At 30.1% G+C, this 22509-nt stretch overlaps 2 protein-coding genes and 1 pseudogene across 2 annotated transcripts; 2 read left to right on the top strand and 1 right to left on the bottom strand.

Annotated features, from left to right (window-relative positions):
- Window positions 1–6730: 6730 nt before the first annotated feature.
- On the bottom strand, window positions 6731–9982 carry LOC137806613 (mediator of RNA polymerase II transcription subunit 10b). Its single transcript, XM_068606825.1, has 6 exons — window positions 9571–9982; window positions 8024–8266; window positions 7846–7926; window positions 7642–7744; window positions 7435–7524; window positions 6731–6999 (listed from the first exon to the last, which is right to left on the bottom strand). The coding sequence occupies exons 2-6, from the start codon at window positions 8254–8256 to the stop codon at window positions 6928–6930; spliced, it is 579 nt and encodes a 192-aa protein (XP_068462926.1). The 5' UTR covers window positions 8257–8266; window positions 9571–9982; the 3' UTR covers window positions 6731–6927.
- A 3436-nt stretch (window positions 9983–13418) lies between these two features.
- Window positions 13419–14392, top strand: LOC137806616 (hypersensitive-induced response protein 1). The gene is made up of 2 exons (XM_068606826.2): window positions 13419–13437; window positions 14031–14392. Exons 1-2 carry the CDS (start codon window positions 13419–13421, stop codon window positions 14390–14392), a joined length of 381 nt encoding a protein of 126 aa, XP_068462927.1.
- A 5497-nt stretch (window positions 14393–19889) lies between these two features.
- On the top strand, window positions 19890–22509 carry LOC137825272 (uncharacterized; annotated as a pseudogene).

Raw genomic sequence — 22509 nt, 5'->3', positions numbered from 1 at the left:
AACAACCTTAATGATGACAAGACTATATGTATCTCTTACTCAAACTCCACAATAAAATACTTAGATTTGTAAGAAAAATTTAACTAATTAGAAGCTAAGCAAACAATACACGAAGAATAAACTCGGAGAAATATATTGCATAAGATGATATATGTTAAAGTTAAATTAAAACCACATAATTTACATGATAATAAAGTTATAACAAAGAAAATAAACTAACAAAGTAACACTCTCGTATTTAAAAGTGAAAATGAAAAATGGAATTAGAAAATAAAAATTCAACTAAACATTCTTATTTTTCTTTTCATTCATATATTTTATTTTATTAATTTTCATTCTGAACAGTGTAATGTGGTTACTTTATTTATGAATGTTATTACCAAATTAATTTTCCACAAGAATTTCACCACAAAATCGATTTTTGCACTCTATTTGATGGAAAAGGCCCAAGCCCAGGCCCAAATACAAGTTCAAGCTTCATCTCAAGCCCAACAAATAAAATATTTGGGTCAACTAAACATCATTGGATGTCTTTTTCTGTAATTACTTTTGAGTATTTTTAGTAGAACATAAAGGAGGTGTAGATATAAATATAAGAGGTGCAAATGTATAAAGCTAAGTCACACTTTCCATGTGACATAAAAAGAAGGTATAGGTGTAGATTTAGGAGGTGCCAAAAAAAGAAACCAAGTCACACTTCCCTTGTGGCTAGGAATTGGCTCCAAATTCAAATGCTTCTCATTTGAATTTCCCTCCACTTTCTTTTGAATTTCCAGCCCTCTAAACACTATAAATAAGAGGGCTTGGCTCATGTATTTGCAAGATTAATATACATAGTGAATTGCTGCCAAATTTGAGTCAATTTCACTTCTTGCCCAAAACCTCTTAGGTTAGGCTATTGATCTTCAATTTCCCCCTTACCAAAGAGAGATGGTCTCACCACTCTCAATCCCTACCTAGCATGCACCTTCAAGGTCACCATACCTCCTAGGAGGACCTTGTTCGCTTAAACTCCATAGAGCTTTCGCCGATCACCAACAAATTCTACAAATCATGAAGGCACTTCTCCATCACTATTTATACCCAAAAAATTGACTTTCCAATAAAAGAACACCACACAATCGAATTCATTTATTGTTTTTTTAAGAAACACAATCGATTAGCCAAAAAAAAAATCATTAAGCCAAATTCTATCATTGGGTTTTAACCAACATAATCGATTAGGTTTTTAGTTCATGTAACTTTCCTTCAAACAACAACATCTGAAACAAAACAAAAAATGAGGGCCAAAAATGTATTTGCTTAAACACTATATATGTCTGTCCTTTTTTTTTTCTGCTCCTTTCTTCGCACATGAGATGAGAAAAGTATATCCTCCTGCAAATTTGCACTCTCTAGTTGTCGAACATCTTTAGATTTAAATGCGAGTGTCACTTTCATTTTCGTCTTGACAAATAGTACTTCCTTCAATCTAAACACAACAACATTAAAGACAAAACGAACTCTAAACTTCAAAATGGAAAAATACCTCGTATGCTAAATATCTTTACAAATATTTAATCCTACTTTCCTTAATAAACTTAAATTTCACTCTCCTATGTTATCTTTGGATAGGGGAGAGAATGTGTGAGGATTTGAGAGAGTGAATTTAGAGCGATTTGAGAGAAAAATGTGAATAAATTGAGGTTGTTTGGATTGAGATATGTTAAAGTGAATTTGTGAAGACAGTTTATTGGAGTACATGAGTGATGTGATGGTTGTGAGAAATTTTTTGACTTTTTTAAAAGTATAAAATGTAAGTTTAACAATTTATCCTTGTCTTTAAAAATATTTGAATAATAAAATATGAAGAATTTTTGTTTAGATTTGAGTTAACTAATATTTTGTAAATTATTTTTAATACCATTAAATAATTATTTTCGAAAAACATACAAAATACTTAATATTGTCGAAACATGAAAAATTGTCATAAAAGTAATACTATCTAAGTACATACAAATTTACTATTATATTTAAAATAATTTAAAAAAATAAATTATTTATTTGAGATTTTAGTTATTTGTAAGTGAAACATTATTTTTCAAACGGTGTAGAAACTGACTTTTGAAAAAAAATACAAATTACATAAATTTGTAAGAAAATACGAAATGATCATAAAATAATTGCGTTTGCATTAAAAATAAAATTTTGATATTCATAATTATAAAAAAATAGATGGAAAATTATCAATATATGTAAAAAAAATTAAATTGTTAAATAAAATAAATAATTTAAATATTCATAATTTTCTAAAATGTAATTAGAAAATAATTTTTTATTGAATTTAAATAATATTATTAATTATATAATAATTTTTTATAATAATAATGAATTCAATATTTACACATATTTACATATATTACTAGAAAAAGAATTAACCATTTTCATAAAAAAATAGAAACATAAATCCAACAACATACTACATATATAATGAGAATAATCGATTATACCTCATTTATAACATATTACATAATTAATTATGTCTTCAATTAATAATCGATTATGCTTCAAACATTATTAATCAAAAATTTCAATTAAAAAATATAAATTATGTAATTATAAAAAAAATATTAAAAATAAATTAAAGTTATAGAATAAAAGCAGATATATTATAGTATTTTCGAGTATGCAGAGCTCTCTTTCCCCACTCTTTTACAACAATGTAAGAAAGTCTCAAAAGTACTCTCGTACAAATCTGCACCTCTCATTCCTTACAAATTAGTTGATCCAAACACTTTTGCTCCACTCTTCTTTTCTCTTGAATAGTAAACACCTAGAAGTAAATCACTAATGTTTTTATTTGCCTAACTAGTATCTTTATCCTAAGCTTAAAATTGGGTCGTCACTTTTTGCCCCTTCTTAAAAAAAAACATTTAATTTGCAAACAATATGCTTACAAAGTAGCATTTGAACTTTCTATTTCATTTCATTCCATTCTAAACACTTTATCATCTTGATTATGGATCTTGAATGATATATTTGTACTTGTATAGACAAAGAGGGGCCTAGATAGTACTTGGAACTGGTTGTACAATTGTTGACGTATTGATCGCTCCTTGCTCCTCACTTTAATCCCCTGTTTGCTTCCATGGATGTACTGTTAAAGAGGAAGGATGTGAGTAGATATCCATGGTTTGGATCAAGGGATGTGCAGGGAAGTGAAGGAGAGGATATACCTGTGAATAGTAAATATCTTCTCTCCTCAAATGAAGAGATGTAGAGGGAAAGTCATGTCAGTATCCCTTATTTCCAAATTTACCCTCATCTGAATGTATCACAATGCTTCATTTGAATGTATTAGTATTTTAAAAAATTTATTGTACAATATTTAAATATATATATATATAATATTTAAAATGAAGAAAAAAATCATAATAAATGTTAAGGAAGTTTTAAGTTTGTTTATTATTTTATAAAATATTATAAATCAGTGTAAAAAAAATATAGTTAAATAAAATCTTTCATTTATATATTAGTTATTAGAGTAGATCAAGTGATACCTATTTTTCAAGTTCTAATCAGATATTTTATTAAATGTGATTGGATTTAGTTTTTTTTAAATAAAAGAATATACTATATCTAATTAAAATTGAAAATATTACCTGGGTTGAATCATGGTCATCACCAAAAGGTTATGCTAAACATTTTTTATTTTATTTTTTACTAAATATTTAATTTATTTAATACAAAAAAATCCCTAAAAACAATCTCTGACTTAAAATAATTTTATTCTAACTTAAATTATTCATTAGAAACTGAAAATATAATTAATATATTTTCACGTATTTTTACATGATTTATTAATAAAAACTACACTTTATTATAAATATTAGTTATTAAATAAATTTAACTAATACAAATATTTAATAAAATAAAATAATAATAATTAATTATTGAACTATATCAGATTATACTACTAATACGTTTTTATCCTTATTTTTTATTATAATTTTTTATGGAATCCTTTTCTATGGTTAATTAAGTTATATTTTTGTTCCTGATATATTTTTTAGATTGCTTTATTGTGAGATTTTTTAATATTAAAAAATATTAATTTTTTATTTATATAAGATGTGATTTATTTTTTAATTTTATAGTATATGTTTAATATTTAAAGAAATTATTTGAAATTCTGTTTTTATTATTTTTTGTTATGTTTATATTAATATATTTCTATATATAGTTATTATGTTTATGAGTTATAATTTATTTTATTATAATTTTTTATGAAATTTTTTTCTATTGTTAATTACGTTATATTTTTGTTGTTGTAGTATTTTTTATTTTTCATTTCTAGAGGATTTTTAATATTAAAAAATAATATCTTTTTATTTATATAAGATTTGATTTATTTTTCAATTTTATTACTTGAAGTTCTGTTTTTATTTAATTTGTTGAATACATATTTTTCTTCTAATTATAGTTTTTATATTATACATATTTACATTTAACATATATTTTTTTAATTATAATTTTTAAATCTACGAAATGTGTGAAAGTTTTTTATTTTTAAACAAAAACAACTCATTTTATTATTAATTTTTTTAATAGACAAGGGTATCTGTAAAGTAACATTTCACACCTTTAAAAAAATTAAAATTCCCTCATAACCATCACATAACTCACAAACTCCCATAAACTTTCCTCACACATCCACCCTAACATACCCCAATCCAAACACTCTCACTTTCTTCACACTTTCCTCACATCCTCACACATCCACTCCCTCAAATTCTCACACATCCCCTCCCTAATTCAAACAGAGCCTAAGTCTCCTCCTTTAATCGTTGGTGTTTGGTCAGAGTTGACCTGAAAAAGGTACTCTGACGATCAAGTAAGTACTCTTTGTTAAGAGTGTATAGTGAAAACTTATGTACCTTACACCTATGTAGAGGGTTAATTTATAATGTTTAATCATAGGCCTTCGTTGTGATGTTCCGAATCTACCAAATATCAGAGTTAACTGATTCTTAGCATGATTCCCTGATTTATAGAGAGGTATATTGGAAGGATATCTTCAACAAATCAGTGTTAGCTGGTTTCTCGGAGTGCCACCCAGATTTGATGGGATATAAACTTGATTTGTAGGGAGTTTTCATAACTGTCATTGTTCTCATTTATTGAGCATCTTAAATGTATTTTAAAGCGGTCAACTGGTCACCGAGATTGAGTGACTGACTTGTCCGATACCGACCGGTACACTTGCCCACTAGGCTCAAGGAACATTTGTTTTTAAAGAGTAGAGGTGTGACTTTTGGGCATCCCGAGGTGAGACGTGACTTGGACATTTAATGCGCTATCAGAGATGTGACGTAAGTCTTTTCAACAAGTTGTTCAAGCGTGCACTGTATGATCAAGGAGATCTAACAGTGGTGAAATTGTGTCACTTCGTATGTTGAGTATTGTGTGTCCTTGGATGAAAAGTGATCTAACGGTGTCGAGAGGCAAACATTTAACTCTCACTCTCTCTTCCTTGCCTTCCTATAAATAGAAGCATTGGGTGAACTTACAACGTTTACTGTCACTTTTTTCTGCTTTCAAGTTTCCCAAGGGTTGTTTGAGTGTTGAGTTTTATTCACCTTTCCTCTTTCCACATTTTAAAACGTTAGTAATGGCTTCTTCCGCTGGTTCTTCTAGAATTCTTTTAAGTTCTTCTTCGTCATCTAACCATACTCACCCCAAATCTAATGGGGTGAGAGATGTTTCAGATCAGGCGAACAACCTTTCTAGCCGACCATCTGGTTGTCCTATGTATGAGTGGGTTGATCCACCCATCCTAGATATCCTACTTGCTTTAGGGGTCCATCTGCCTTAAATGATTTTTTGTGTAAGGTCTCCATTTTGAAGCCTAACTCCCCCTTGGACGTAGTTGCAGCAGCCGATAGGTGCAATCACACTAACCGAGTCTACCATGGTCGAGAAAATGCTACGCAAGATTTATTATTTTTTGTATATATGTTTGCTTTTTCAATGATTTCCATGTTACTCTGTCATTTGATGAGTTTACCATAGGGTCCTTCGGATCCTTGCACCCAAATTCTTGGACAGCTCTTCAAGCGTTTAGGATAATGTGGCTCCTATCCAGTTGAACCTAAATTCTTAGGCAACTCTTCAAGTGTTTAGGGTTGTTTGTGATGCTTCAGATTGAAAAGATTGAAGTCGACCCCTCCGTCTCTTCTTTTTTATTATAATTCTCGGGTTGTTTGTGATGCTTCAGATTGAAAAGATTGAAGTCGACCCCTCCGTCTCTTCTTTTTTATTATAATTCTCGACCAACTACCCTTGTTCGTAGGTTACCACTGACCAACTATCCAAGCTAAATTCATGCCCTTTACCTCGTCCTACAAACATTTCAAGGAGAGGTATTTCAAGACTTTTGTGGAACTAGACGGCAAGCCATTTTTTTATGACTTGGAAAGGAAAACCCAAATTTCACTTCCACTCGACCCAGTCTCCAATGCACTACCTCTCCTGGCCAAGGTCTTCCATGACTCCCCAGACCAAAGAAAATTCATGAATAATTGATCAACTTCCGAATAGGCTTCCTACTCGAAAGGTTGTGGCCTTGTACAAGTCATCCCAAAGATGAGACGATCTAACTGGTACGTTATATTTCAATATATTTGTAAGACTTAAACAAGTTTAATTAATTTCTTGATGGAAAATAGACCTTAAGCACTAGTACACAAAATTGAAAGATAGCAATAATATTCAATTAACTAGAAGTAAACAAAAATAGTCGTCAAATTTACAACATTTAACCAAAGACGCAGAAAAAAAAAAGGACGCAGAGCTTAACTTCACTATACAATGTATACATATAACATCATAAAAAAAAACCAGAAATATTGAGTTCCATTTATAGACAAGCAAAGGCACAAGAAACAATCAATGCTCTGATTTAACCCTCACATCTCCATTTGGCAGTGCACTCTGTGCTTGTGCCTGACGTTTCAACTCCTGCATGATGTAATAAGGCCAAGATTAGATGAGGAGTGTCAAAGAACCTAATAGTTGGTTTCTTGGAGTAGAAAGCATTCAGAAAAAATGTGTATTATTTGTTAGAAAGCTCTTCCTAAACTAGATAAATCTCTCTCAGCTGTATTATTTGTTATTTTTGGAAACACTGACTTAAAGGTAAGCATCAAAAGTAAACTTGTCCAGCATATAGAACAACAACCAAAGAAAAGAAGAGTAGTAGAGTTAAAATACAGAAAACAATTCAAGAAAAGAGTAGTAAAGCTAAAAAAAGATAAAAATACATAACCTAGTTTATTTCCAGTATCAGTTACAGAGAAAGATCCCACAATGAACTTAGAGCTCACCAATGACATAGCAAGGTTATTTAAATCTCTGTTCCTAAATGAAATAAAAGACCAAATAAGGAATACTTACAGCAGCTGCGGCAGCACGACTCTCTCTAAAAGTTTCAACCTCATCAGGGAAGTTCTGCTCCAATTCCTCTAAAAGATGTTTGCGCAAATTCTGCCCAAACAGAAATGCTAGATTAGACTAAAGTTGCTTATTGAATATATAGGGAGATAAAGCTCCAAACAGAAAGAAATTCATATGTAATGAAAATAAAGAATAAGAATAGACCACCTTTAAGGCGTCAGTTTTTCCTTTAGTGATCTGATTCTTTGCAATACAGCTGTTTATAACATCTTTGGTAAATTCATCTGGATTCTTCCCATCATCGATTAAACTAAAGCCAACAATTCAACTCAAATGAGAAAAAATAGAAAAGATAACTTACATTAGGTCAAAAGAAAACTACATGAGCACATACAAAGGTAAATCACTCACTTAACAACCTCCATAGGAACCTGAATGTTGGATTTCTCTGCCAATTTAACCATGTTGTCAAGCTCTACAACAAGGCCATTACTGGGATGTTTAAAGTAAAATATGATCAATTTTGAACATGAAGCAAAAGTAAAACAAAGAAAAAATGCATTACAGTAAAAGGATCAAAGAAGAATACATGCGCTGGAGTAGAGGCATTTGAAAGGCAGCATTGAAGGTAGAAACTGTGAGGTAAAGCTGATGAATAAGGCCCAATGTTTTCTGAATTGAGTTGCTGACCTGGTTCAGCTTCTGCATAGAATCATCAGCTCCTGCTGTAGAAGCTGTTATGTCATTAGTTTGAGAAATCAATGTCCCATTTCCCCCACTCCCACCATTTCCTCCCAGAACTGTGCTTTGTGATGAATCCATTTGTATTTTCCTATAAACAAAAAATTTATAAAAAAACTTCAATCCAAAATAAATAATATAGCATTTTTTCTTAAAAGTAAATCATATGGTGTTACTGCACAGGTTTAAAAAAACAAAACCATGAATGAGGTTTTTCTAATATAAGTACAAGACCATTCGCAAATCATGGTGTCATCAACAACATGAACTGAAGGAAAATGTTCTAAAAAAGTTGGACATCATGCATTAATCTTGGATATAATCTACCATCAACAGGCACAAACTTTCCAAAATATCAAAACCTTCGTCGTGATCAGGCAAAACATGTTATAATCAATTCATAGATAGCATAGAGTTGCACTTGCATCCCATTGAAGTTTGCATTTCTTTCAGTTAGAGTGGAAATCACAACACAAACAAACAATTTTGTTGAAAAACCATTATAGCTTATAGTGAAAACTGTTGATAATATAACAATCATATTCTGTTAATTTATTTATTTTACAATTCTTTTGGTCAGGGTTCCAAAAGAATATAGATGGGTCTGGCTCTGGGTTATCTTCAGGTGGAACAATCTGCTGTAGCCATCAAAGAGGTTTTTGGAAAATATGATGATGTGCATGAACCCGGTTTCCACTGTGTGCCCTGGTTCTTTGGCACTCAAATAGCTGGTTACCTTTGTATAATACTTGCTCAATTGAGTTTCTTAACAAAGTACTTTATTTTTCATCCTTTTCTCTCTGCCTATCTGAACTCATGACTTACCAGGACAATGTTTTTGTCACTGTTGTTGCATCTATTCAATATGGAGCGCTGGCAGAAAAGGCAGTTGATGCCTTTTACAAGCTTAGCAATACCAGGGAACAGATTCAGGCCTATGTCTTTGATGGTACCCATTTTTTATCTTAACAAACTTCTTTATAAAAGTTGGGTTTATTGGATGCTTATTGAGGACAAAACTGATAGATCCATTTTGCTATTTCAGTTATTCGGGCATGTGTTCCTAAGATGGATCTAGATTCTTCATTTGAGCAGAAGAAAGAAATAGCAAGAGCTGTTGAGGAAGAACTTGAAAGGGTGATTAATTTTTTGTGTGTTAATGTTTCAAACTCGCTAGCTAGTCAACTCGTTAACTCGTCGTCGTCCGAGTTTACGTTTCCACATAAACTTACCCCCACTCGGTAGTAAACTCGATTTTTTAGTAAATTCGGCAGAATCGGATTGAACTCGATGAACTCGCTCAAACTCCCGAGTCTGCGCGAGTTCAACTGGGTTTTCGTTTTAACCCAACACAGTATCCTTCTGAATGGGGAAAATTAAATGAAATAAACTGACCTTTAGATTTTCGCGGTTCGTTTTCGTTTTGGTTTCACTTTGCGTCTTCTGTGGAATGCGCGGAGGTGGTGCGTCTTCTCTGAACGAGTGCGGCGGTGGTGGCGATCGAGCGGAGCGATCGCGCGGTGGTGGCGGTTAGGTCGCAGGGTGACGGCGGTTTGTACGTTCGTACGTTCCTGCGGCGATTGCGGTGGTCGCGGGTTGCAGGTCGACGGTGGTGTCGGAGGTGCAGTTTATCATATAAGGCTTGAGATCGGTGGTGTGGAATTAGGGTTCGTGGTGCGATTTAGGGAGTTAGTATCTGATTTTTTATTGGGCTGCAAAATACAAGATGGCTCCAAATTGAATTTTTATTTATTTAATTAAGGTGCAGATCTTCTTCTTTTTTGTTTGGAATGCTTCTTCTTTTTTTAATTGAAAAAACTTGTTGCAAATTTTATTTTATTTTGGTAGAAATTAAATCATTTTATTTTATTTTGGTAGAAATTGAATTTAGAGTGGTGTATTTTCTAAAGAACATAAAAAAGTGGATATTATTAGAGGATTGGTTATAGAAATTTAATATTTGTCTATTTTTAATTATTTAATTTCTATTAGTGGAAGTATTTTAATATATTTTGAATAGTATAAATGGTAAGGTTACAAAATTATTCTTATATAAATATATAAGAAAATGAAATATTAATTAGTTTAAAGAAAATTTAAATTAATTAAAATAATTAGTACTATATTATTTAATTTTATTATATTATATTATATACAATAATAAAGTACACTTTTATTCATGTGTAAAAAATAAAAATAAAATAATTATTAATTTTATATATAATTTTGATAATTAAAATAATTATAAGTTTCAATTATAACTTAAAAAATAATATAAAATTGAAATTAATTAAAAAATAGAATATAGAAATGAAATATAATTTTTTTATTTTTTATTTTTTTAATTGAAAAAAAATTGTATTAGTTAAATTTTTGTTTGTTGATAATTTTAATATTATCCAAAAATATAAAATATAGCATTCAAAATTTCTATTTTCATTAAGTAAAAATAATCATTTCAAATAAATAAATATATTTCTTTATAAAGAATTAAATGTTAAAAAAATAGTAACTATGTACATATTATTACAAATTCTAATTTATTATGTAATCTTTTTCTGTTTTTTTAATTAATACAATATTTTTTTAAAAAAATTATATTTACATTCTGTAAAAATAATAATTTCAAATAAATAAATATTTTTTATAAAGCATTAAATGTTAAAAAAATATTAAATATCTACATATATTATTAAAAAATCGAATTTGTTATGTAATCTTTCTGTTCTTTTTAATTACTACAATATTTGTTTTAACTTTTTCATAATAACATTAACGATTTATATAAACTATGACAAATAAATTATATGTATTTTATGGTATGTGTATGTAAAATGTCCAAAATTATAAAATATAACATTCAAAATTTCTATTTCCATTAAGTAAAAATAATCATTTCAAATAAATAAATATATTTTTTATAAAGAATTAAATGTTCAAAAAAAATAGTAACTATGTACACATATTATTACAAATTCTAATTTATTATGTAATTTTTTCTGTTTTTTATTAATACAATATTTGTTTTAAAAAATAACATTAAAAGATTATATTTACATTCTGTAAAAATAATAATTTATAAACAATAATCTATTATGTAAATTTAAATCAAAAAATTTATTTATTAACAGCTTCAAAGTTAAAAAATAAAATTACTATGTATACATTCATAAATTTATTTATTAACATTGTTAAATATTAAAAAAATCTTCTGTATATTTAGTTTTTCCGTTTTTAAATTACTGCAACAATTTTTATAATTTTTTAATAAAGACATTTTAAAATAATAGATCTCTAATTTCAATCTATAATAAATTCAATTCATATCAAAAAATAACATATTCAAATTTCATGAAATTTTTACATTCAAAATATACAATTTTAGATAATGAATTTTCCTAAACATTCACATCTAAAATTATAAACTAATTAACAAGTACTTTAAAATAATTAAAACAAATTAAATTCAAAATAAAACTAAACATCCAAACACAATTTAAAAAAAAAACACACATACCTCAAGAAAGCAAAACAAAACCACAACACAATGCAACTAAAATTTATCAAAGTGTGCCTGAAAAAAAAAATCATTCAAAAATTAGTTCAAAAAATAGAAATCCAAAAATCTGGAAAATTAAGAAACATAATCGATTATAACCTCAGTTAAATTACCACAGGTTTATACCACATAATCGATTATGCTTTAAGTTCAAAAAACACCATAACTGATTATCCAACCAAATTTTTTTACAGATAATCGATTATGTCGTGAGCATAATCGATTATCAACTATTTTTTCCCACATAATCGATTATGGCAGACATTCATTTTCACTCATAATCGGTTAAGAACGAAACTAAATTCACAGAAACTTACCTCAGGTCACAAACCGAGAACCAACCGCACTCTCCTACCACTATCCTTACTCACGACCCTCCAAGCTCTCTAGGTTTGTGCTTTGTGAACAAGTGAATTGTCTCTGCTTTGTGAGGTTAGTTAGGACATATAGATTGCTGCTGGAGCTTTTATTATGCTCATCCACTCTCTCACCAACTTACCATGCATTCATTGAGCTTTGAACTTGGTCAAAGAGATTCCTGAACAATGGTGAGGAATCTCATGTGCTTGTTGCTGATGTGCATGCATGTTTTTGCTAAAAAGCTTCAAACAAAATACTTCCTCATGCATGGCCAGATACGTCCAAGTGAAGGGCACACATGACTTTTCTCTTATCCTACGTGGCACTCACCCTCTCACCCTCTCCTTTCTCTTCACTTCTGAAAGCTCTCTCATTTGGCCCAACTTTCAACTCACCCTCACCCACACCCTCCACAATGACTGGATCCAAACGGGGGTGGCACCCCATATCCGTCTGCAGCTACAGTGTCACCCCCCAATCCAAACAAGGGCTTAGTGTTTCGAAACACTGTTCCATTGAGACTCGGGAAACTCTACCTGTTGAGAACACTCTAACAATCAAGTTAATGAGAACATTCAAACTAAAAATTCCAGTCTAAAGTATTCAGAAAAGTGTACATTTACTCGGGGTCTCAAACCCCTTTTATAGACATTTCTTCAACAATTTTCATCAATGAGAATTTAATCTCAACAACAATAATATCATTCAACAGTAACAATAATTTGTTTAATGTGTATCTGTTACTTTCGGTACAAATATTTTTAACCACTTTTAGTTGCATTTAATAATATACTTCAATCAATTCAGTTATTCTTGTATTTAATAATATATCTCAATCAATTCAATTATTTCTTCTGTTATTTTTAATTATCTTTTCAATACGAACTCTTAGTTGTCTAGGCCGACCTCATAACGCATCATTGGGCTTATCATTTATCTTGGGTCGAGTTAGGTGTCTCCCAAATTGACCTATCCAACCGAGCTAACACTTTTAAGTGTTCGGGTCGGAGCCTCGAGCACGTCCGACTAGTACACACTTTTGTAGTATTTGTATGAACTTCTTTATTTGACCCTGAGCAAGTTCGACCAATACACACTTTTGTAGTATTTGTATGAACTTCTTTATTTGAGGTGCTTTGCAATTATATAATTCTCATTCATAACTAAATGTAGTTATTTATTATTAAAAGAATCATGTGAAGTAAACTTTTACAAGTCTACAAGTCGAGCCTACAAAATTCTTTTATGTAGATTCTCGAATTTGACAACCTTGATCCAAACTCTTATTGTGGATATTGAACCGAACGAGCGTGTGAAGAGAGCCATGAACGAGATAAATACTGGTATGAATACGTGTTTGTTTAGTGTATTTTTGGGCAAACTCATATTACTCTTTTTTTATACATGTAATCAAAAGGAACATTCATTGGCAGGAAATCAGTGTCATTAACCTGATTAGGTAAAACCAAATTTATAGTTTTGGAATAAAAATGTATAAGAATCCACTACAAAAATTAATAATATTAGCCTCCCCAAAAAACCTACACAAAAAGTAAAAGGGAGACACTAAATGTCCCATTAAGTTCACACTAATCCAAAGATTACTAATGAATTAGTGAGGACTATGGGGGACACAACTTTTTTTTTTTATGATTTTAGTGTCTGTTTAAAACCTCTTTGTTCACACTAATTAATATTTAATTTTGTGTCTCAATTATGTAAAATTTGGGGATACTAATAATGTCTCTTACTTAGCCCTCACTTTTTTTGACAGCTAATTACAACTTTTCTTGTAGTGATCAATGTCCTCTCAAATTCACCATCACCAACTGTATTGCATTTGACAGACATCATTATTAGCTTATGTCTTGTTCTAAATAAATTGTTTGAAGCTTGACATTTTCTTTTGTGTGATCTTTACCCTATGCCATAATAGCTGCAAGATTGAGGGTGGCTGCAAATGAGAAAGCTGAAGCAGAGAAGATTCTGCAGATTAAAAAGGCTGAAGGAGATGCAGAATCAAAGTATTTAGCAGGGCTTGGAATAGCTCGGCAGCGTCAAGCCATAGTAGATGGTCTGAGGGACAGTGTGCTAGCCTTCTCAGAGAATGTCCCTGGGACATCATCTAAGGATGTAATGGACATGGTTTTGGTGACCCAATACTTTGACACTTTGAAGGAGATTGGTGCGTCCTCAAAATCCAATTCTGTTTTTGTTCCACATGGACCAGGTGCTGTAAGAGATATTGCTTCACAGTGTAGAGATGGTCTTCTACAAGGAAGTATGGCTCGATCTTGAAGCCACAAATATCACATTACTAGAACTATAGCAACCTTCTATCTTCCAAACTCCATCCATATATACCTTTTAATTTTGTCTATCACTGTTAAGTTTGAACTACTTTTGTACGATAATAAGCCTTCCCACATCCACTGTCTTTCTATCCATGATTTCTTTTTATTTGTGAAAAGTCAAACATTGTTCTGTTCTTTTTCCCTTTGAAATAAAAATAGATTTGCTTAGCTTATTGGCTTGTGTTTCTTCGAATAGCTTAGAAAAACAAGAGTAAAGTTTCTTTGACACTTAAACATTAAAAAAACAACTATTTTATAAAATATTATATTTTAATAAAACAATAATTCTTTTAGATATGAAGTGAATGGAAGTGGTGTAAATTAACTCTTGCATAATCAGGAGAATTATGTTATAATTAAGTGCATATTTCATTTTATATTTATTAGGACACATTTGTTAGTGATTTGATTTGTACAGCTTTAAACACCCATTATTTCTTGCTTTCATTACCTATTATTTCTTTCCTTAATTAGGTTGTAAAAAAGTCTATAAGATATCTCAGAAATATATTTCATCTATTTCTTTCCACTTGGTATCAGAGCCATTTCGAGCCTATCCTAACGAGTATTTGTTGGGTTTATCAGGCCACCCGCTATCGGGCCACTATCGGACCACCCATAATATATAGTCCCACGCACGAGCAGTGTCGGCGTTAGGGGTGTGTTGGAGATCCCACATCGACTAGAGATTAGAGTCTTTCATTGTATTGTATATAAGTGGGTGCAAACTTCAACCTCATGAGCCGGTTTTATGGGGTTGAGTTAGGCTTAAACTCCACTTCGTAATACAGAGGATAATCGGTTATGTTCATACTTTGTCCATATTTATGAGTTTCTGTGTTGCCTGATTTTTGTTTTTTTTAATCAAATGTGTATTGTTTTTAGGTACAACTTTTTTTTCCTCCCAGTTGTATTGTGTTCTTGTTTTGTCTTCTTCCTCCCCGTTGAATTGTGATCTTGTTTTGTTCTTCTTCAGGTTTAGGGTTTTTTTTTAAAATGTATCTTTTGTTTGTTTTAAATTTGTGGTTTAAAATTATATTTTGTTTGGATGTTTAGGGTTTTGGAATTTAATTTGTTTAAATTATTTTAAAGTAATTATTTATGTTAATAAGTTTGTAATTTTATATGTGAATTTTTATTTGAAATTTAATATTATTAAATTAATTATCTCTTGTTTATCTAATTTATTATTTTATTTTTTAAGAAAAAAAATTAATGAAATATAAGTTTTTATTTTATTTGACATTAATTTAAATTACAAATGTGAATATGTTTTTTTAAATATTATTATTAATAAAAATGATTTTTGTCTTTTTATGAAAACTAATTATATAGATTATTTTAAAATATAAATATTAAGATAGTAATGGAATTTATATGATTATTTAGATTATTTTAATTGAATTCATAAATTAAATATATTTAATATTGAGAATCTATTTAAATGATTTTTAAGAGTATCATATAAAATTCAGTTTAAATATAACGCAGTGCTTAATTAGTTTTCCTATTTTATTAGCTCAAACATATGTTACAATCAAATTTATAATAATTATCAATATTATTACTTTTATTGCTATCACGTTTTTTTATTATTGTTATTCTTTTTTTCTTATAAATCTTAAATTTTTTTTTATAAAAAGTTTTTATGTTAGGCATCACTATGCAACTTAGCTAGGCTGACACCTCAAGTAACAACAATCATTTGTGGGGGACTAGACCAAAACTCATATGTTAATAAAAACGATACATAGGTAGACTATACATATTCATAAATAATTCTAAGAACAGACTATCTGGAAGTCTATTATACCAATGAAATGATTCTCTATGAATAAATTCTAAATTAGCCAACTTATCTGCACACGCATCCCCTTCACGAAAAATAAGAGTAACCCTAAACCTGATTGTCCCATAGAAATTAAGACAAGTATTTCATCGATTACGAAGCATCCACGGAACATTAGTCTTAGCAGTAAACGCAACACAAACCAAGGCAGAATCACATTCAAGCCACACATTAGTAAGTCCCATTTTTTAGTTTCCTCCATAGCATGTATAACTCTTTAAAACATAGCAACCAAAGCAGTTTGAACTTCAAGAAATGCTGAAAAAACACCAATAAATTATTTCATGCTCCCACGAAAAATACCTCCACAAGTAGCAAGACCAGGATACCCCTAGCAGCCCCATCAATATTAATTTTAACCCAGCCTGGTGAAGAAAATTCTCATCTAACAGGAACTTTACCACTACGAGTCTTAATACCAAAAAACTTAATCACGTTGAAATCCAACATATCATTCTTCATTGAAGTTTTAGACGAATTTTCCACTAGACAAGTTAAATCTTTAATTATCGAAATAGCCTTAGAAACCTCAATCTTATTCTGAAATCTAGCATAATTCCTCACTTATAAATCTTAAATTTGCAAATATTCATGTTGAGGAATAATTGCATATTTAATCTTTTATCAAAAAAAGATTTATTTTATTTAAAATTAATATTTTGAAAGAATGGAAATATAAATTGCATATTTATTTAGATATTATAAAATTTCATATACTAATTAAGTTAAAATTAAATTCTAGCGTTTAGATTATTATTATTAATAATATAAATTAATTTTTGTCTTATATAAATTAAGTTGTGAACAATTTTTTTTTATACAAGATCATAATTGCATTATCCATGGCATCATCATCCCAAAAACGCTAGAGAACCCGTAAGGGTAAAGCTCCAACAGAACATCATGTCGTTCCTCCTAGTGAAGGAATAGGGATTGAAGAAGTTCTTCTTGATTATTCAAGATACTTTAGTACAAAACATTAAATGATGGTATATAAAAAAATGTTTCACAACAGACCAGTGTTATCACCCAAAGCTATGCATTTTCCATTTTTTGTCGCACCAAGGTTTCAATTCCAAAACCATCTAAATTTTCAAGGATTACAACATTTCCTTGAAGTGAAACTTCCGTATTATGAGAACTTAGTAAGAGTATTTTATACAAATCTAAAGTTCACACTTATTGGTGACTTTTCTATTGAGATTTGCTCAAATCGAATACACATAAGACAAATGAATTGGATGAACATTGCAAATCTTAAGTATGATGGCGTTAAGTTAATCCCTGCAATGATCCTTGAGGGAGTAAATTTTCATTGAGCACTGGTGTTATCAACCATGATTCGTGAAGAGGTATAAGGTCAAAATGTCATAAATGTAGGTAGTCTGTCATAAATGTAGGCAGTCTTAATATGAATGACACACTATTACATTACACATGGGTGCACATGTTGTGCCTTCGTGGCAGCAACTTCTCACAACTATTGAATGAAGACATTTTCATGTTGTGGTGCATCAAAAATAATATATTGATTAATTGACTTCATTACATCATGCAACACATGATGAAATTTTGGGATAACAACATGCCTCTACTGTACGTCATTTTGATAACACGAATCATGCAGGTGTATGGCTTAGACTTGTCAAATGATGTACCAATAATGTTAGGATGGAATCATTACTTTGGGAAAATGAGTATGAGAAAATTAAATATATTCTAGGTCAATGGTGTATGGCAACTTGGTATACCTGACCAGACAGATGAAGAAGATTATGAAGACCTTGAATTGGCAGAAGAAGATGTTCAAGGCAGTCAACCTCAATCCGCAATCCCCAATCAAACTGAAATGTTAACCCAAATTTGGGGCGGGATGCAAAACATCCAAGAAAGTATGAGGAATCTGAATACCCGTGTTGACAAAGTTGATTAAAGGATGGAGCGAATTGAGAATACTCTGAATGACATTCAACGTCATCAAGGTCATTGACATTCTTATAGATATTCTACATATAAGATTTTATTTTTTCTAAAAATAAAGTAAAAGAATTTTATAAATATTGGGGGGAATTTGTAATTTATTTATTTTATTTATGTTAATAGAATGTTGATGCCTTTCAAAGTTTTTTCTTAATCACATTGATGAGTATATTGATGAGAATTAATGAGCATTAATGAAATTTCAATAATGAAAGTTTGAATGAGTTTTCTCGTAGTTAAAACAAACTTATTAATATTTAAATTTTTTCTGATATTTTTTTTAAAAAAATAAAGTAAAAAACTTTATAAATATCAGTTTAAATTTATAAAATAATTATAAGTATACAAAATATTTAAATATTTAAATTTTTCTAAAATCAAGTAAAAAACTTTATAAATATTATTTTGAACAGGCTTTAAAATAATTATAATTATACAAAATATTTTAAAATACTACTTTATAAATAGTTTACATATAATATTTATTTTTTTCCATAATCAAGTAAAAGACTTTATAAATTTTATTTTAAATTTATAAAATAATTATAAGTATATAAAGTATTTAAATATTTTAAAATATTACTTTATAGATAGTCTACATATAAGATTTTATTTTTTCTAAAATAAAGTAAAAGAATTTTATAAATATTATTCTGAATTTATAAAATAATTATAAGTATACAAAGTATTTAAATATTTTAAAATATTACTTTATAGATAGTCTACATATAAGATTTTATTTTTTCTAAAATAAAGTAAAAGAATTTTATAAATATTATTCTGAATTTATAAAATAATTATAAGTATACAAAGTATTTAAATATTTTAAAATATTACTTTATAGATAGTCTACATATAAGATTTTATTTTTTCTAACATAAAGTAAAAGAATTTTATAAATATTATTCTGAATTTATAAAATAACTATAAGTATACAAAGTATTTAAATATTTTAAAATATTACTTTATAGATAGTCTACATATAAGATTTTTTTTTTCTAAAATCAAGTAAAAGAATTTTATAAATATTATTCTGAATTTATAAAATAATTATAAGTATACAAAATATTTAAATATTTTAAAATACGTAGTCTACATATAATATTTTATTTTTTCTAAAATCAAGTAAAAGAATTTTATAAACATTATTTGAATTTATAAAATAATTATAACTACACAAAATATTTAAATATTTTAAAATACTACTATAGTCTACATATAATATTTATTTTTTAATATTTATTTTTTCTAAAATCAAGTAAAAAAAACTTTATAAATATTATTTTGAATTTGTAATACAACTATAACTATACCACTTTACAGTGTTTATATATAATATTTATTTTTTTCTAAAATCAAGTAAAAAAAAACTTTATAAATATTATTTTGAATTTGTAATACAACTATAACTATAACACTTTACATAGTTTATATATAATATTTTAATTTTTTTTAAAAGTAAAAAAATTGAGTATTATTATTTCTCTAAAATGTGGTTCTTTAGATCTAATAGTTGAACTTATATGATTGTCAAGGATTTGTGACCATGGATAACGATAATCATTGGTCTATGTATTTCGAAAATGTCGAGATGTCTAGCACGAATGACATGAATCCCGATGTAGTTGGTGTTGATTTCACACTAGTTTCACAAATACAAGAGCAAATCAATTTGCGGACACAAGTAGCAGCAATGATAATTCTTTGCATGATTGGATATGGATTGAACATATTGCGTGTGTTAACCGAGACAAATAATCCTATACCGGAGTTTATTCCACAAAAAGAGTGTCGTCGACAAGAATTGATGTCGTACTTGGTCCATACCGAAAGATGTCGTGACATTATTCGCATGAGTCCGGAAGCATTTATTAATTTATGTCAACGAATAAGAGGAACGGATATGGTTAAAGATGCATTCTGATTTACAGTTGAAGAACAAGTGGCTAAATTTTTACACATCATTGGTCATAACGTCAAGAATCGAAGTGTTTCGTTCTTCTTTCATCGGTCCGGGGAAACAGTGTCTCGTCACTTTCATAATGTTTTGAAGGCAATATTGATGTTGCATAGAGAGTTCTTAATTCAACCAGTTGGGACTGAGGTTGAACCTCATATCTTAAACAACAATCGATTTGTCTCATACTTTAAGGTATGAATTTGAGAAACAATAGTTAAATATTTAACTCATGTTGTATGCAATGCAAGTTATTTATAAATGTGAAGTTGTTGTGTATTAGGATTGTTTGGGTGCCATAGACAGCACTCACGTCCGTGTTAAAGTCCCTCGAGTTGATGCTCCTCGTTTTCGTGGAAGAAAAGACTGGCCAACGCAAAACGTATTTGCTGCTTGTGATTTTGACATGAAATTCACATATGTTCTTGCCGGGTGGGAAAGAACAGCCTCTGATTCCAGGATATTGAAGGATGCATTTGTACGAGAGGATCCATTGGTCATTTCGGAAGGTTAGTTAAGTGTGTTTTCAAGTGCAATAAATATTCATTTGGTCACATCACTTATAAGTAACAATTATTAATGGATGGTTGTAGGCAAATACTACCTTGGAGATGCGGGTTTTATGCTCAAAGCCCAAGTTATAACTCCATATTGCGGAGTTCGATACCATCTAAAAGAGTATTCCCGAAGAGGTCCACAAAATGCCCGTGAGTTGTTTAATCATCGTCATTCCTCACTAAGAAATGTTATCGAAAGAACATTTGGTGTCCTCAAAAAGCGATTTCCAATTATCGCTAGCGGAACAAAGCCTCATTACTCTGTGGACACTATGACCGATATTGTTTTAGCATGTTGTATTCTTCATAACTTTCTTCGCGGGGTGGATAATGATGACTCTTTGTTGGAAGAAGTTGACCGTGAGTTGATGCAAGGAGATATAGATGTGTCACACTCGCAAACTTGTGAGGATGACTACAGGCTCGGGTCACAAATTAGGGATACTATAGTGAATGAAATGTGGACAGGTTATTGTAATAATTAATTTTATGTAACATCCGTGAACTTATATTTATATTGTTGTAAGAACAATTTCATGGTTTAATGTTGACATTCCACCTTTATTAATATTTACGTATGAAACTATTTATGTTATTGCAAAAGTTTAACCTTTTTTATTAGGTTTTATCATGGATTACGGGAAGGGTATTGCTTCAGAGTCATCTGCAGTTGTCTGTGAACACAAAAAATGGACTACCAACATGGATTTTCGACTGTTGAATGCCATGATCGATGAGGCATCTATGGGTAACCGCATTGATGGTAGTTGGACGACGCAGGGTTACACAAACATTGTTAAATCCTTACATCAGAGTGGATTGGTAGGGATTACAAAAAATAATGTGAAGAACAGGCAGAAAAGCCTTAAGGACAAATGGTGTAAGATCCATGATCTATTTAGTGGACTGAGTGGTTTTGCTTGGAATCCAAGCACGAAAATTTTCGAGGCCGAGGATGAAGTGTGGGATTCGTTGATAAAGGTAACGTATTCAACTTGATGTTCACTTATCGCATACATTAACCAGTAATTATGATTATAAGTGTATTTCTTTTCATTAATGAACAGGCAAAGCCCTCAGCCGCAAAATGGCGTGTTAATCCCATCAGGCACTACAAGTTGATGGAAGACTTATTGGGGCTTGATCATGCTACCGGCCACGGTGGAAGAACAACATTGCAGTCCTCAAGTCGAACTCAGTCTCATCATTTTAATGTAGATCTTAATGATCATAATATGGAGGATATCCCAGAGGAGCCAGGATTAGATGCTACTCAATGTGAAACTCCTTGCTCAGTTAATCCTAATGTTGATTCATACAGCCCTGACCCTAATTTGACACCCCCATTGGTGCCACCTCAGTCATCCCAGCCATCCGGTGGTACTTCTTCTTCTAGAGGCTCAAAAAGAAAAGCCCCTATGGTGGACGCCATTGATCTGCAACTGGAAAGGCTTAACACAAGGTTTGAAGGATTAACTGATATCCTTGGCAGGGGTAGTGATCAGTCAGATAGGTTATGTCATATTGCTGAGCGACAAGCCATTTCATCTGAGGTTGTCGCTTTGTCATCACAGCGAGTGGCTAATGCTACGGAAGAAAATCTTCTATATAACAGACGCCATGTTGTTGCAGAAGAAGAACGAAACTCCATATTTCGTGAACACACGCGCACACTTCGTCGTACATCGACTTTCCAGTACTCTGAATCTGATATCTAG

The sequence above is a fragment of the Phaseolus vulgaris genome, chromosome 3, assembly GCF_051622355.1.
Source record: "Phaseolus vulgaris cultivar YP4 chromosome 3, ASM5162235v1, whole genome shotgun sequence".
In the NCBI taxonomy this organism is placed as follows: Eukaryota; Viridiplantae; Streptophyta; class Magnoliopsida; order Fabales; family Fabaceae; genus Phaseolus; species Phaseolus vulgaris.
The sequence above is the reverse complement of the archived record's forward strand: the minus strand, read 5'-3'. Positions and strand labels throughout refer to the sequence as shown.

Excerpts from the sequence above, each read along its gene's own strand:
- LOC137806613 (XM_068606825.1), bottom strand. The coding sequence starts at position 8,256 with ATGGATTCATCACAAAGCACAGTTCTGGGAGGAAATGGTGGGAGTGGG. Across the intron at positions 7,525-7,641 it reads GAAAAACTGACGCCTTAAAG|AATTTGCGCAAACATCTTTT; the intron begins GTGGTCTATTCT and ends CTGTTTGGGCAG. Across the intron at positions 7,000-7,434 it reads GTCGTGCTGCCGCAGCTGCT|GAGTTGAAACGTCAGGCACA; the intron begins GTAAGTATTCCT and ends TACATCATGCAG.